This window comes from Hyperolius riggenbachi, chromosome 3 (genome assembly GCF_040937935.1).
Source record: "Hyperolius riggenbachi isolate aHypRig1 chromosome 3, aHypRig1.pri, whole genome shotgun sequence".
NCBI lineage: Eukaryota > Metazoa > Chordata > Amphibia > Anura > Hyperoliidae > Hyperolius > Hyperolius riggenbachi.
This window is the reverse complement of record NC_090648.1, coordinates 168,908,074-168,920,277: the sequence shown is the minus strand read 5'-3', so window position 1 is coordinate 168,920,277 and position 12,204 is coordinate 168,908,074. Positions and strand designations below refer to the sequence as shown.

The 12,204-nt window shown below is 42.0% G+C and overlaps 1 protein-coding gene across 3 annotated transcripts in view; it reads right to left on the bottom strand.

Moving 5' to 3' along the window:
- Window positions 1-12,204, bottom strand: part of CEMIP (cell migration inducing hyaluronidase 1) — a 230,134-nt gene that overhangs the window by 13,990 nt on the left and 203,940 nt on the right. For all 3 annotated transcript variants that reach the window (XM_068275228.1, XM_068275229.1, XM_068275230.1), the window contains exons 22-25: window positions 8,261-8,476; window positions 7,273-7,484; window positions 6,551-6,736; window positions 2,157-2,355 (exon numbers count right to left, since the gene is read on the bottom strand). In XM_068275228.1, coding sequence (XP_068131329.1) covers window positions 2,157-2,355; window positions 6,551-6,736; window positions 7,273-7,484; window positions 8,261-8,476 — 813 coding nt within the window. The remainder of the gene's footprint in view (window positions 1-2,156; window positions 2,356-6,550; window positions 6,737-7,272; window positions 7,485-8,260; window positions 8,477-12,204) is intronic.

The following is a 12,204-nucleotide window of genomic DNA, read 5'->3' as shown; positions in this document are numbered from 1 at the left end:
ATCATCCTACACAGAGAAATTCCTGTGTGCTGCACGATTTTAATTTGCAGCATGTATAATTCTGGCTCTAGAGGTCATATTTTTGGCCATACTTAGAGAATTAACAGATTGTGTGATTTCATCTGCAACATTTATGTCAGGCCATTTAGGAGACTTTGCTCTTCAGTGTAACAAATATTCCTACAGTATGAACTGTATATAGGGTAATACTATACATTCATGTCATATCATGTTACATAAACTCATGTACTTTATGTAACAGCAATGTCTGCTTACAAATGCCCTGTACTCAGCCTGCACCATCATCCCTGGTCATAAGTGCCAGTCCTGTTCTTAAAGGACAACTATCACCCAAATTGTAACGTTTAAATGCATACAAATAAAGTGTACATTTCTCCCAGAGTAAAATGCACTATACATTACTTTTTTACCCCCAATATTGCTGTCACTTACAGTAGATAGTAAAAAATATGACAGATCTGTCGGGTTTTGGACTTGTCTATCTTCTCATGGGGTATTCTCAGTATTTTCTTTATTCACAAAAGTACTAACTGAATGGCAGTTGCTCAGCCCAACTACCAAAATAGTGTGCATATGAGTAGGATAGCTGGCTGGCATCTTTGCATAGATCCTTTCCAGGGAGTGCTTTTGTAAAGAAAAAAGGACTACTAAGAATTCCCCATAAGGAGAATGGAGCTACTTTAAGTGACTGCAACATAGGAAAAATAATTTATAGAGTATTTTACTATGTAAAAAATGTAGTGTGTGTATTTTAAATTTTACAATTTTTCGTGGTAGTGGCCCTTTGTGAGTACACAAGCAAACAGAAGAAACACACTACATCGCCTATACAGTATGTGATGACACCATGCAGTATGGTCTCATTCCTCGTGTAATGGGTTTTTCAAGTATAATATACATTTAAACCCAATGCAGCAAGAGATGGAGCACTGTGGGAATGGTGGTAAGTCTTGCAGCAGCATCCAAGATGAATCCAAGTGGTAAATGTTAGTGAGGGGAAGACCTGACAGAGAGGAGGATGTTGTAGTGGCCTATAAGTGAGATTTACTATGGCATCTACAGAGGTCTCCAAGCTTTTCCAGTGGGGAGTATCATAAGTAATTCATCAAACCTACACTGGACGTAATAAAAACTGATATTAAAAAGTTAGGTTTTTGTTATTTTCCCCAGTGTCTTTTGAGATTCTAGTGCGGAGCGGAGAGGGGTATGAATTAGTTAGGTAATGGCAGTTGCTTGCAGTATCCACACCAAGAGTCTTTTTTGATCAATTCAGGACAGTCTAAAAAAAAAACCCAAAACACTTCTCACTGCGGCAACTCCCATCCAATCAGAGATGGATTAAGATGTAATGGGGCGCTAGGCAAGGTAGTAGATTTGTCGTCTTTTTAGTGCCGTAAGTTGAAGTGGAGAGAGGTCAGAGAAGGTTGCTGGTGGACCCTTGACACCAACTAGGCCCCAAGCACCTGGCTAATATTTTTTACCACCTATTGTCAGATCTCCACTGGAGATGCTTGGAGATCTCTGGAGATGCCTTAGTAAATCGTGCCCGGTGGTTGAACAGACAAACACTTTTATAGTCTCCTGATTTCAGAAGGGTTGTATATTAAAAGCAGATGGAAGTGGTGGGACTTGGTGATATGCTGAATCTGAGGAATGAGGTGGAGCAGTCTGACTTAAGGGTAACTCTATGCAGTGATCTGTGAATTAGGTGCACATGGAGAGATGCCGGTGAGTGGTAATTAATCAATAAAAGAGCAGAATACAAAAAGAAAAAAACAATATAGAAAAAGAACAGAAGTTCGGCACAATCTCATCAGTAGGGTTTCTCTTTGTTGGATTGCTCAGTTGTCCTGTGGTTTGCGGAGCCACAATTATGTCATACCTTGCCATAAAAACACTAGTTTAGAACTACATCTAAATAAAACATGGTAATAACATATAAATTAATCTGCCTTTCAGGCCAGTCAAGCATTTATATTATATATATTATATATGGTTGAGAAATGTTCCTGCACACAAAGCTTAACTTTTATGCTTTTCTTCAATCCCTCCGACAATATCAGAGCAGCACCGCTAAGCAGATCCATTAAACCAATCGCACCCCACCTCTCATAAAATTCAATAGGGCCATTTACCATATCATTCAGCTTCTTTGGCAGCGGCACATCCACAATGGGTATCTGGGAATATTTGGGGTATGCCGAGGCCTGGCAGTCACTGACTCCAGAACCTTTGGGGAACTCCGCTTTGATCTTCACTCTTTCACAGCCTTTTACTGAGCAAAATGCAAACTTCTCCTTCTCATTATGGCTCTTCAGCATTATGGACAGAAGCCTAGAAAACAATGGGAATGTAAAACACGTGAAGGCATTGGTTGCCAGACACATCCACACGCATGGATTGCACTGGCAGCTGGGAGTCACACACGTGAGTGAGAGAAAGTGCTTTCAGTTTAAAGCCTGTTTGCATTATTCTCATCAACATTCCAATTTATCTGTAGAAGTAGTTTAATGATAACACCCCCATACACAATTATCGATGGGTTAACTGCAAATGGGTTATTTTCCGTTAGCCGGCGCATCCTGTAGGTGGCGAGAAATCTCCACCAGAGTTACATCTTTCTCTACTATCCATGGCAGCCTGGAGGGGGAATAGTAATTAGCGCCACCTGCCGGATGCACCCGGCTAACGGATAAGTACCTGCAAATGTTCTTATTAATGTCTTTTTTTAAACTTGCTGTTAAAGTGTACCCCAGGCGTTATGTGACATGATAAGATAAATGTGTATGTGTAAAACATATTAATAACCAGGCTGTTTTACTTGCTTTATTTTGCTGCCTAAAAGAGTTCTTTTGAGGACAGGTGAGAGGTAAGACAAGGTCAATAGTTCAAGTATTTTCACTCTGGGACACTCAATAGTCTGCTACTGATTAGAGACAGCAAAACGTTCAACCTACTTTGTGAATGTTTAACCTGCCTGGCGTTCTATTAAGATCGCCAGGCAGGCTGCGGGAGGGTTTTTTTTTAATAAAAAAAAAACTATTTCATGCAGCCAACTGAAAGTTGGCTGCATGAAAGCCCACTAGAGGGCGCTCCGGAGGCGATCTTCCGATCGCCTCCGGCGCCCAGAATAAACAAGGAAGGCCGCAATGAGCGGCCTTCCTTGTTTTGCTTACATCGTCGCCATAGCGACGAGCGGAGTGACGTCATCGACGTCAGCCGACGTCCTGACGTCAGCCGCCTCCGATCCAGCCCTTAGCGCTGGCCGGAACTTTTTGTTCCGGCTACGCTGGGCTCAGGCGGCTAGGGGGGCCCTCTTTCGCCGCTGCTCGCGGCGGATCGCCGCAGAGCGGCGGCGATCAGGCAGCACACGCGGCTGGCAAAGTGCCGGCTGCGTGTGCTGCTTTTTATTTGAGCCAAATCGGCCCAGCAGGGCCTGAGCGGCAGGCTCCGGCGGTACTGGACGAGCTGAGCTCGTCCAGACCGCCCAGCAGGTTAAGGCTTCTTACACACCAGGACGTTGCATTTAGGGGACGTTATAGGGCACATAACGTGCCCCTAACGCAACGCCTGGTGCTCTCTGATGTGGACGTCAGAGTGAGCCGCGTTGTGCAGCTCACTCTGGCTGCCGTGATGCATACTCTTGGACGCCTGCGGCATCACGTGGTCCCGCCCGGCCAATCGCCGCACGGAGCGGCCATTCCAGGAAGTAAACACTGCACGTCACACCGTGCAGTGAATATTAATTAGCCACGTGCCTGGCCGCTCTTCACTCCTCCCCAACACTAGTGAGCATGTGCGCATATAACGCACAGCATGCAGCACTCTCAACGGATGTGCTGCGTTACAATGTAACGCAACGTGGGCACTGTAAACAGCCCATTGATTTTTCATTGCTATGCGGTGGGGCTGCGTTACAGGCTGCACTAAAGTGCGCCTGTAACGTCTTACTGTGAAAGCAGCCTAAATATACAAGAAAACCATGGGATACTTAAAGTCTTTTTTTAGGAGTAGGAGAATAAATATAATTGTTTATCTCATCAGTTTATTTTCACCTCAGGTTCACTTTAAAGTAGCAAAGCAGGAAAAACTGTTGTGTATGCATATGGCAGATTTTTTTTCCTGATAAAATGTTGTTTTTGAACATCAAGGTTCTGTACAAAACCGACAAATACTTAGGATGTAGGTTCTAATATTTATCTACTCCTATGCAATCTGGGGATTCTGACATTTTGAATAGTACAGTAATTTGGTAGACTTATAAGTACACAAATTAGCAGTGTTATATTAAAGGATATCTGACCTGAGGGAAAGCTACATAAGGCCCCCTGCAAATCCGATTTACGATTCCCATTTTCTATCAAAATGCTATCAAAAGAAAAACGCAGCATGCAGTACCGATTAAAAATCGGAAATTGAATGTGAAAAACGATTATGAATCACAAATCGGAATCGCGTGTAGTGTGCAAGAGGCCTAAAGCAGCACAGAGGTATGTTCATGCTAGATCCACATAACTCTGTGCATTGTCTGTTCCTCTCCTCGTTCCCACCGGTCCCTGTAATCACTCCTTAAAAATTTGACTGTTGTCTAAAGTCACATTTTCACACTGGAAGAGTCAGGGAGAAGAGTGCTTTATACATTAGCCCAGTGTTTATCAAACTTGTCCTTGTGGCTCCCCAACGATGCATGTGTTGCAGGCAACCTCACTTATGCACAGGTGGGGTAGTTAGTGTCTCTGCTACATGGAATCAACCTAGCTGAGACACTAATTACCCCACCTGTGCTTAGGTGAAGATGCCTGCAAAACATGCACCGTTGCGGACTCACAGGTTTGAGAAACACTGCATTAGCCAACACATGCTAAATCACTCCACTTTCAATGAGGATAACTTTTTCTCACATTTATTTAGTTTATTTAGGTATTTATATAGCGCTGACATATTACGCAGCGCTGTACAGAGTATATTGTCTTGTCACAATTCACAATTACTGTATATTTAGCTGCTTGGTGGTGGTTTTTACCTAATGCTAAGTACACACCATACAATTTTCTGTAATGCCTAATAATACACGGTACGTTTTTTATGTGCGATAGATGGATCAGATAGATAAAATCCGTCATGTCTGATATTGCTCCCGATTGTTTCTGCGCTTGATTTCTCATAGCGGTGAATGGAAAAAGATAAGAAAGACAAATAAAGATAAGAGAGTCGAGCGCAAAATCAAGTGTGGAATCATGCCGAAAAAACGATCAAGTGGCAAAATTGCACGAAAAAACGTAATGTGTGTACCCAGCATTAGATTTTCTGTTCGATTTTACTGCCAGATAGATAATTTCCAACATGTTGGAAATTATCTATCTAACCATCTGTATCTGCCAAGCAATTAGGCATTGTTCTACTCAGCAGGAAATAACCAGAAGACAATGCACCAGAGATAATGACCAGTCTCTACCACTACTTTACAGAAAATAATCTAACAGAAAAATCTAAAATCCAATCTACACGATACGATTCTTTATATGATTTGATTCCGATTCTCTTTACGATCCGATTAAATCCAACATGTCCGATCAGGATTCGATTTGATTCAATTCGATTTGCCATTGTTTTGCAATGGCAAATCGAATTGAATCGTATTGAATCCTGAACGGACATGTCGGATTTAATCGGATCGTAAATCGTATAAAGAATTGTATCGTGTAGATTGGGCTTAACAGAAAATTGTATGGTGTGTACTAGGCATTAACCTGCCTGGCGTTCTATTAAGATCGCCAGGGAGGCTGCGGGAGGGGTTTTTTTTAATAAAAAAAAAACTATTTCATGCAGCCAACTGAAAGTTGGCTGCATGAAAGCCCACTAGAGGGCGCTCCGGAGGCGTTCTTCTGATCGCCTCCGGCGGCCAGAAGTAACACGGAAGGCCGCAATGAGCGGCCTTCCGTGTTTCGCTTACCTCGTCGCCATGGCGACGAGCGGAGTGACGTCATGGCGTCAGCCGACGTCCTGACGTCAGCCGCCTCCGATCCAGCCCTTAGCGCTGGCCGGAACTTTTTGTTCCGGCTACGCTGGGCTCAGGCGGCTGGGGGGACCCTCTTTCGCCGCTGCATGCGGCGGATCGCCGCACTGCAGCGGCGATCAGGCAGCACACGTGGCTGGCAAAGTGCCGGCTGCGTGTGCTGCTTTTTATTTGAGCCAAATCGGCCCAGCAGGGCCTGAGCGGCAGGCTCCGCCGGTACTGGACGAGCTGAGCTCGTCCAGACCGCTCAGCAGGTTAAATACTATACCACTAGTATTATCCTGGTAAAATCACAATAGTAGTGGTGCCACCTATCCTTCCTTCTGTATGATCATGTGAACTACGTTTTTATATATACGGTATATATATATATATATATATATATATATATATATATATATATATATATTCTTTAATTATTGATGTAATGGTATCTAACAATATGTACTGTATTTGTTTTGCCCAGAGATTAGCATTACATGTAGTTTATTGATACTGTATAAGGTAACATACCCAGTTTCCTCATCTCTGTAGTAAAAGCCCCTGTGGGCGTAGCCGTGGTGTAGTTTATCCATATGATTGGTACGTACAAACGTTCCTGTCTTGTATGTTTGCTTTGTGAGCCGATTGTGAATATCTGAGATGATGGTAATGTTTGTCCCTTTAGGATAGCAAAATCCGATTTGAATCCAGTCATGCCTAAAATAGGAGAACCATGTGTTACCACAAGTAAGAGGAACTTGACATCAAATTTCCCAAGAAATCAAATGGCCAAGAAAAATATTACATTCTGAGATGGCTATTTTTTCCTGGCTCAAAACGCACAGCCGAGTTCTAGCAAAAACATTTCAATTAACCCAAGGAAATCATTTTATAGTGTCGGGAATACAAATAATAACACCGTAAAGTGCATTTCAGGTTAGACCTTTTGTCTTTCGGGTTTTATTTTGTGAATTGTATCCGAAATGTAAAAACATTCACAAGGGTGATTAATGGGTTGTTGGCAATGGATGCTCGCACTGAGTCTAGTGCTCTCAAGAGGACAGTATGTTAGAGAAATAGCCATAACAGCAGCGGAGGGAATGGTTCACACTACTTTAATGAGGAGATGTTATTTCATGAACTCTATCTGACCTCCTCATTTCAAATAGACCTCTGAAACAGATGTGACCCTAAATAGTCCTTTGAGCGCATTGTGCATTATGAAGTGTATGACCACCTCATGCATAACCTACCTTTGGAAGTTAATAAGCCAAATAGTAAGTTCCTCAGGGGCGGTCCTATCCCAGTGCACCGTGTAACTCTTCTGCAGTGTGATTACAGGCTGGTACTGTTGATAGTGATTAACTTTTCCTAAAGCTCCTTCTAAGTGTAATGGATGGTCAGGGTATTCATCTTTAACAATAGTCATCCTGGCATTAGCTGGATTCCGAGCCTGGATGTAGATCTAGAAGGAGTCATGTCATGTGGTTAACAATCATTCTGCAGTTAAACAGGTCACTGTTATCATAACTGCATTTATAAATTGCAAATATACTGTAGTTTCATGGCCAAGACAGCCAGTCCTCTTCACAGGATAAGGCTGTGACCATTATATTTACGACATACTTACACACCAATGATCTTCTGATTTGATAAAATTATTGAATCAGAAGGTTAATCTGGCAGAAATATTGGGTAATGTGTGGGCACCCTTAGAGCTAGCAAAATACCAAACCCATATATATATATATATATATATATATATATATATATATATATATATATATATATATATATATATATATGCTGTAAGCTGCCATTGCATAGCTGCTCTATTTATATATTAAAATCTATCTAATGATCACTTCTCAGCTCTCTGCTTCTACAGCTGAGAGAGCTCATTGTTAGTGCAGCTAGGAATGTAGCAGACAAAGGAATGTAAACAAAAGATAATGCTATCACCTCTTTGGTGGCCAGAAGCTGCCTACTGAAGCAAGGAGCTTTCCACTGAAGAATAAAGTGCTGTGTTTAACTGTTTGAATGCTGTTCTGATACAACTTTTTTTGTGATAGTAGATTTTATGCTGTAAATAATCTTTTAGAGCAAAGGGGAAATGCTGAGTTTCATACCACTTAAAACTAGGCCAATATAACATGCATTTTACTTGGTTACTGTGATTTACTGCTCTTTGAAGCTTTCCTTTGACAAGTCTATTGTGTCTATAGTCTTAGATGTACTTACCTGTCCATATTTGCCACTGCAGATTGCCCCCCTCCAGTCTGGCACATCTAAGCAGTCAGGATTTCTTAAGAGCCAGTTATCCTCCTTCACCAGAAAAGCTCCTGGATATTCTGATACTGATCCATCAACATCATGGAAAACCGTTGTCTTGTCCCCGTCCATGTCCATTTGATCAAACCATGGGCCGGGCTCACCAAAGAAAACTCGAGATGACATCTGCAAAGCCAGAAAATGTAGGAGTTATTTGTCACCAGTAAATCTGCAGATTCCCAGACTTAAAAAAACAAGTTCTAGCAAATATGATGAAGTCATTCGGTACATGAAATGTGACATGTTTATAAATACCGTTAATACCTAATTAACCTATTTTTTAAGCATCCATAGATCTATCTGATGTGTTTTTAGAACATTTTTTACCAGGATAGAATTCCAATAGATTTCAGTTTGAAATCTATTGAAATTCGATCTGATGGCATTTTTTTTGGCATCAGATTTCCATTAAGGCCAATGTAAACTGATAAGCAATTTCATCAGATCGACCTAAATTTTCCACCCTGCCAGTTCGATGGAAATCCATCGAAATCGATCGAAAACGGCCATCGATCGGTCGATTGGCCAACCGATTTGCAATCGATCGGGATCGATCGGTCGGCCAGAAAATCGGCTGAGTGTATGGGCCCCTTTACTGTGAACACCAGACTGCTGTTTTCTGCAGAACAATCTATGGATAGCTGTAATACTGTGTCCAAGGTAATGCATCACACAAAGCAGGCGTTTATGGTGAACGGTGCCTATCACATCTGGGCTACTCCTTAGACCAAAATATAAGTTTGAGGCTATGGGATGCCTGAAATCTGGCTGATGATTGGGAAGTGCCTGGCTAACAGATAGTAGAGCACTCAGCTATCAGGTAGCCGAATGTCAACTTGCTATGTCGGAGTGTCAGTGGCATTACTAGAACTGGTATTTAGTTCTGCAACATTGTAGCTGTGGCACTACAAAGACTGGGGGGGGGGGGGGGGGGGGTGTTAGTGTTAGGTGAACAGAGGGGAAGTTAGTGCTACTAGTGAAGAGGGGGGAGGTTAGTGTTAGGAGTAGAGTCTGGAGGATAGTGCTAGGTGAAAGGAGAGGAGTTCACATGAGAATAGGAGTGGGAATAAGATACAGGTATTGACAATAAACAACAAAACAAGTTTGCGAAAGTGGGCCTGTTCTGCTAAATTAAACCCAAATTTTCCCTAATCAGTATTGACACTAAAGGTGGCTTACACACGATACAATAAAATTATCAGATTTTACGGAAATTCGATAAAAACATTTTATTTTACAAATCAAAACCTAGAATAGCAAGGTGATAGTACAATTCACTACACTGCCATGCCACCCATCGTTACACATGATATGTAGATTGCCAGTGGACACAATGTAATTCTGACTAGGAACCTTTTCACCTTCCCTGGCTGCTGCAAAGTGTTTTTAGAGTGTCACAGATGGTAATGATTATAGCATTCTATGTGTTTGCCTTGGCACCGGTAGTTGCCGTACCAAAGTTATCTCATAAACTACTGTGACAGGAATACACGGGTGAGCATATTTATCAAACCCAAATCATGATCTTCTGGGTCAGACTGTCTGTCACTTATTTATCAAAGGAAAAAAAATGTTTAAGAGAAATTTAAACTCAGCAAGTATGCGCTCCGGGATGAAGCAATCCTGCTTGCCCAGAATTGCCTCAGCTGTGATAGATGGGCTCTGGATGTACAGTATAGGAGGCATTTCAGTGGCAGTGTCTAGGATTCTCTGGCATGTCATGAGACACTGCTTGTGTAACATTGCTCAGACTTGGCCTGAAGAATTGGCTGGAACCTCAGTCTCTATCAGATAATTGCTTCCCTGTCATTTGGCTCTATCAGTCACACAACTGACACATTTCTCCACTTCTGCTGTAAAAATAAAAAAACTGCACTAAAGATGGAGAGGTTCAAAATCACGACTGCCAACTCATCCCTTGTGTGACTGACGTATCTACCTCACACCAGTTCATCACCTGCATGTGCTGGCAGGCTTTGCTGGTATTCATGAAGGGATTGGTAAATGCTGTGCACAGATTATGTAATGGAGTCTCATTAGGTGAACATTCAGAGAACAAGTAAAATTTGCAGCAAATCGGAAATTTAAAAATTTCCTGGAAATTCCACATAAGGAATCTGGAAGTCCAAAGTCACAGATGTGGGCTTTTCTGATTAATCCTTTGCCACATGCGACATTGTTTTATAACAATGGGGAATGTTGCCAAACTATTAACACGGGATAACAAAGGAGGAACCCAGATTTTGGACAGATCCTCTTGTGAAGGGTGTATCTGATGGCAAAATGCTTTTGTAAAGAGATGAAATCTGATGGTGAACATTCAACAAATCAAGGTGAAATATCAAGGGAATCCATATTAGATTGCACGAGCAATGCGGTTGGAGTGTTGTTGGCAATTTGCAATCCAATATGGAGAACACAAGAAAGGCCTCTGAATTGGTAAAGCTCAGTTTATATTCCAATCCAAAATTCTACAAGTCAGACCGCAGCAATATATGGAGCGAGAGCTGCCAGATGCACAAGCTGGTTTTAGAAGGGGGAAAGACACAAGGGACCATATTGCCAACATTCGATGGATGATAGAAAAAGCAAGAGAATTCTAGAAGAATGTTTACTTTTGCTTTATTTACTTTTTACTGTGTAGCTCATGACAGACTGTGGCAGATTCTCATGGAAATGGGGATACCGTGCCATCTCATTGGCCTTTTGAGGAATATACATGCAAACCAAGAAGCAACAGTTAGAACTGAGTATGGAATAACAGACTGGTTCACAATTGGTAAAGGAGTGCGACAAGGTTGCATATTGTCCTTATTTATTTGGCTAAAACTGAGGTAGAATTAAAGAGCATAGTCATGAATATAAAAACAAGAAAGTGCCAGAGCTGGTCTACTGCTTACAGGGCTGTTTCTAGTAACTATTGGACCCCAGGGCAAAATTAACCAGAGGACCCCCAACAGACACCCCCAACCAAATGTCCCTCCTAAGCCGGCTGCTGACCCTCCCTCCCAATCACCTCCTAAGTTCACTGTGCTCCCTGTGGCCCCTGCAGAGTCTTTTGGTAGTGTAGCGTCTCACCTGCCCGCCAGCACAGGTAAGACACTACTCTGCCAAAGGCTCTGCAGAGGCCCCGGGGAGCAACAGTTAAAAGCGCCAGCCCTGACTGCTTAAGATCAAGAAAACTAATGTCATGTCATCTGCCCCAATGAATCATCTGCAAATAGATGGGAGAAAAAGATTTAATCTTCCTGGGACCAAAGATCTCTGCAGATGGTGACTGATTAAGAAGGAACGCTATAGCAAGCTTGAACAAGGTACTAAAGGATAGAGATGTCACCTTACCAATACTACCAAGATTAGGATAGATAGAGCCATGGTATTCCCAGCAGTAACATATGGCTGTGAAAGTTAGTGTATAAATAGGATCATACGTAGAAAAATAATGCTTTTGAACTGTGGGTGTAAAGAAAGCTACTGAGAGTTCCCTGGACTGCCATAAGATCTAACAAGTCAATAGTTGAAGAAATAAGGCCACCGTTTTCACTAGAAGGGATGATAATACTATTGAAACTCAAATACTTTGGTTAGATAATTAGAAGACCAGATTTTTTTTTTTGAAGAAATCCTTGATGCTAGGGAAAATTGAGGGCAAAAGAAGAAAACAACAGAGGCTAAGATGGATAGACAGCATATGTGAAGCTATGAACATGCCTATTCAACAGATTAAAGCAGCAGTGATTGACAGAGACATCAGGTGTGCAGAAGTACATATGGTCACGAAGAGTCGACTGAACAAATGAGGAGAGAAAATAGATCAAGGGAATCAAGGTCACACATAGAGATGACTAGTTCCA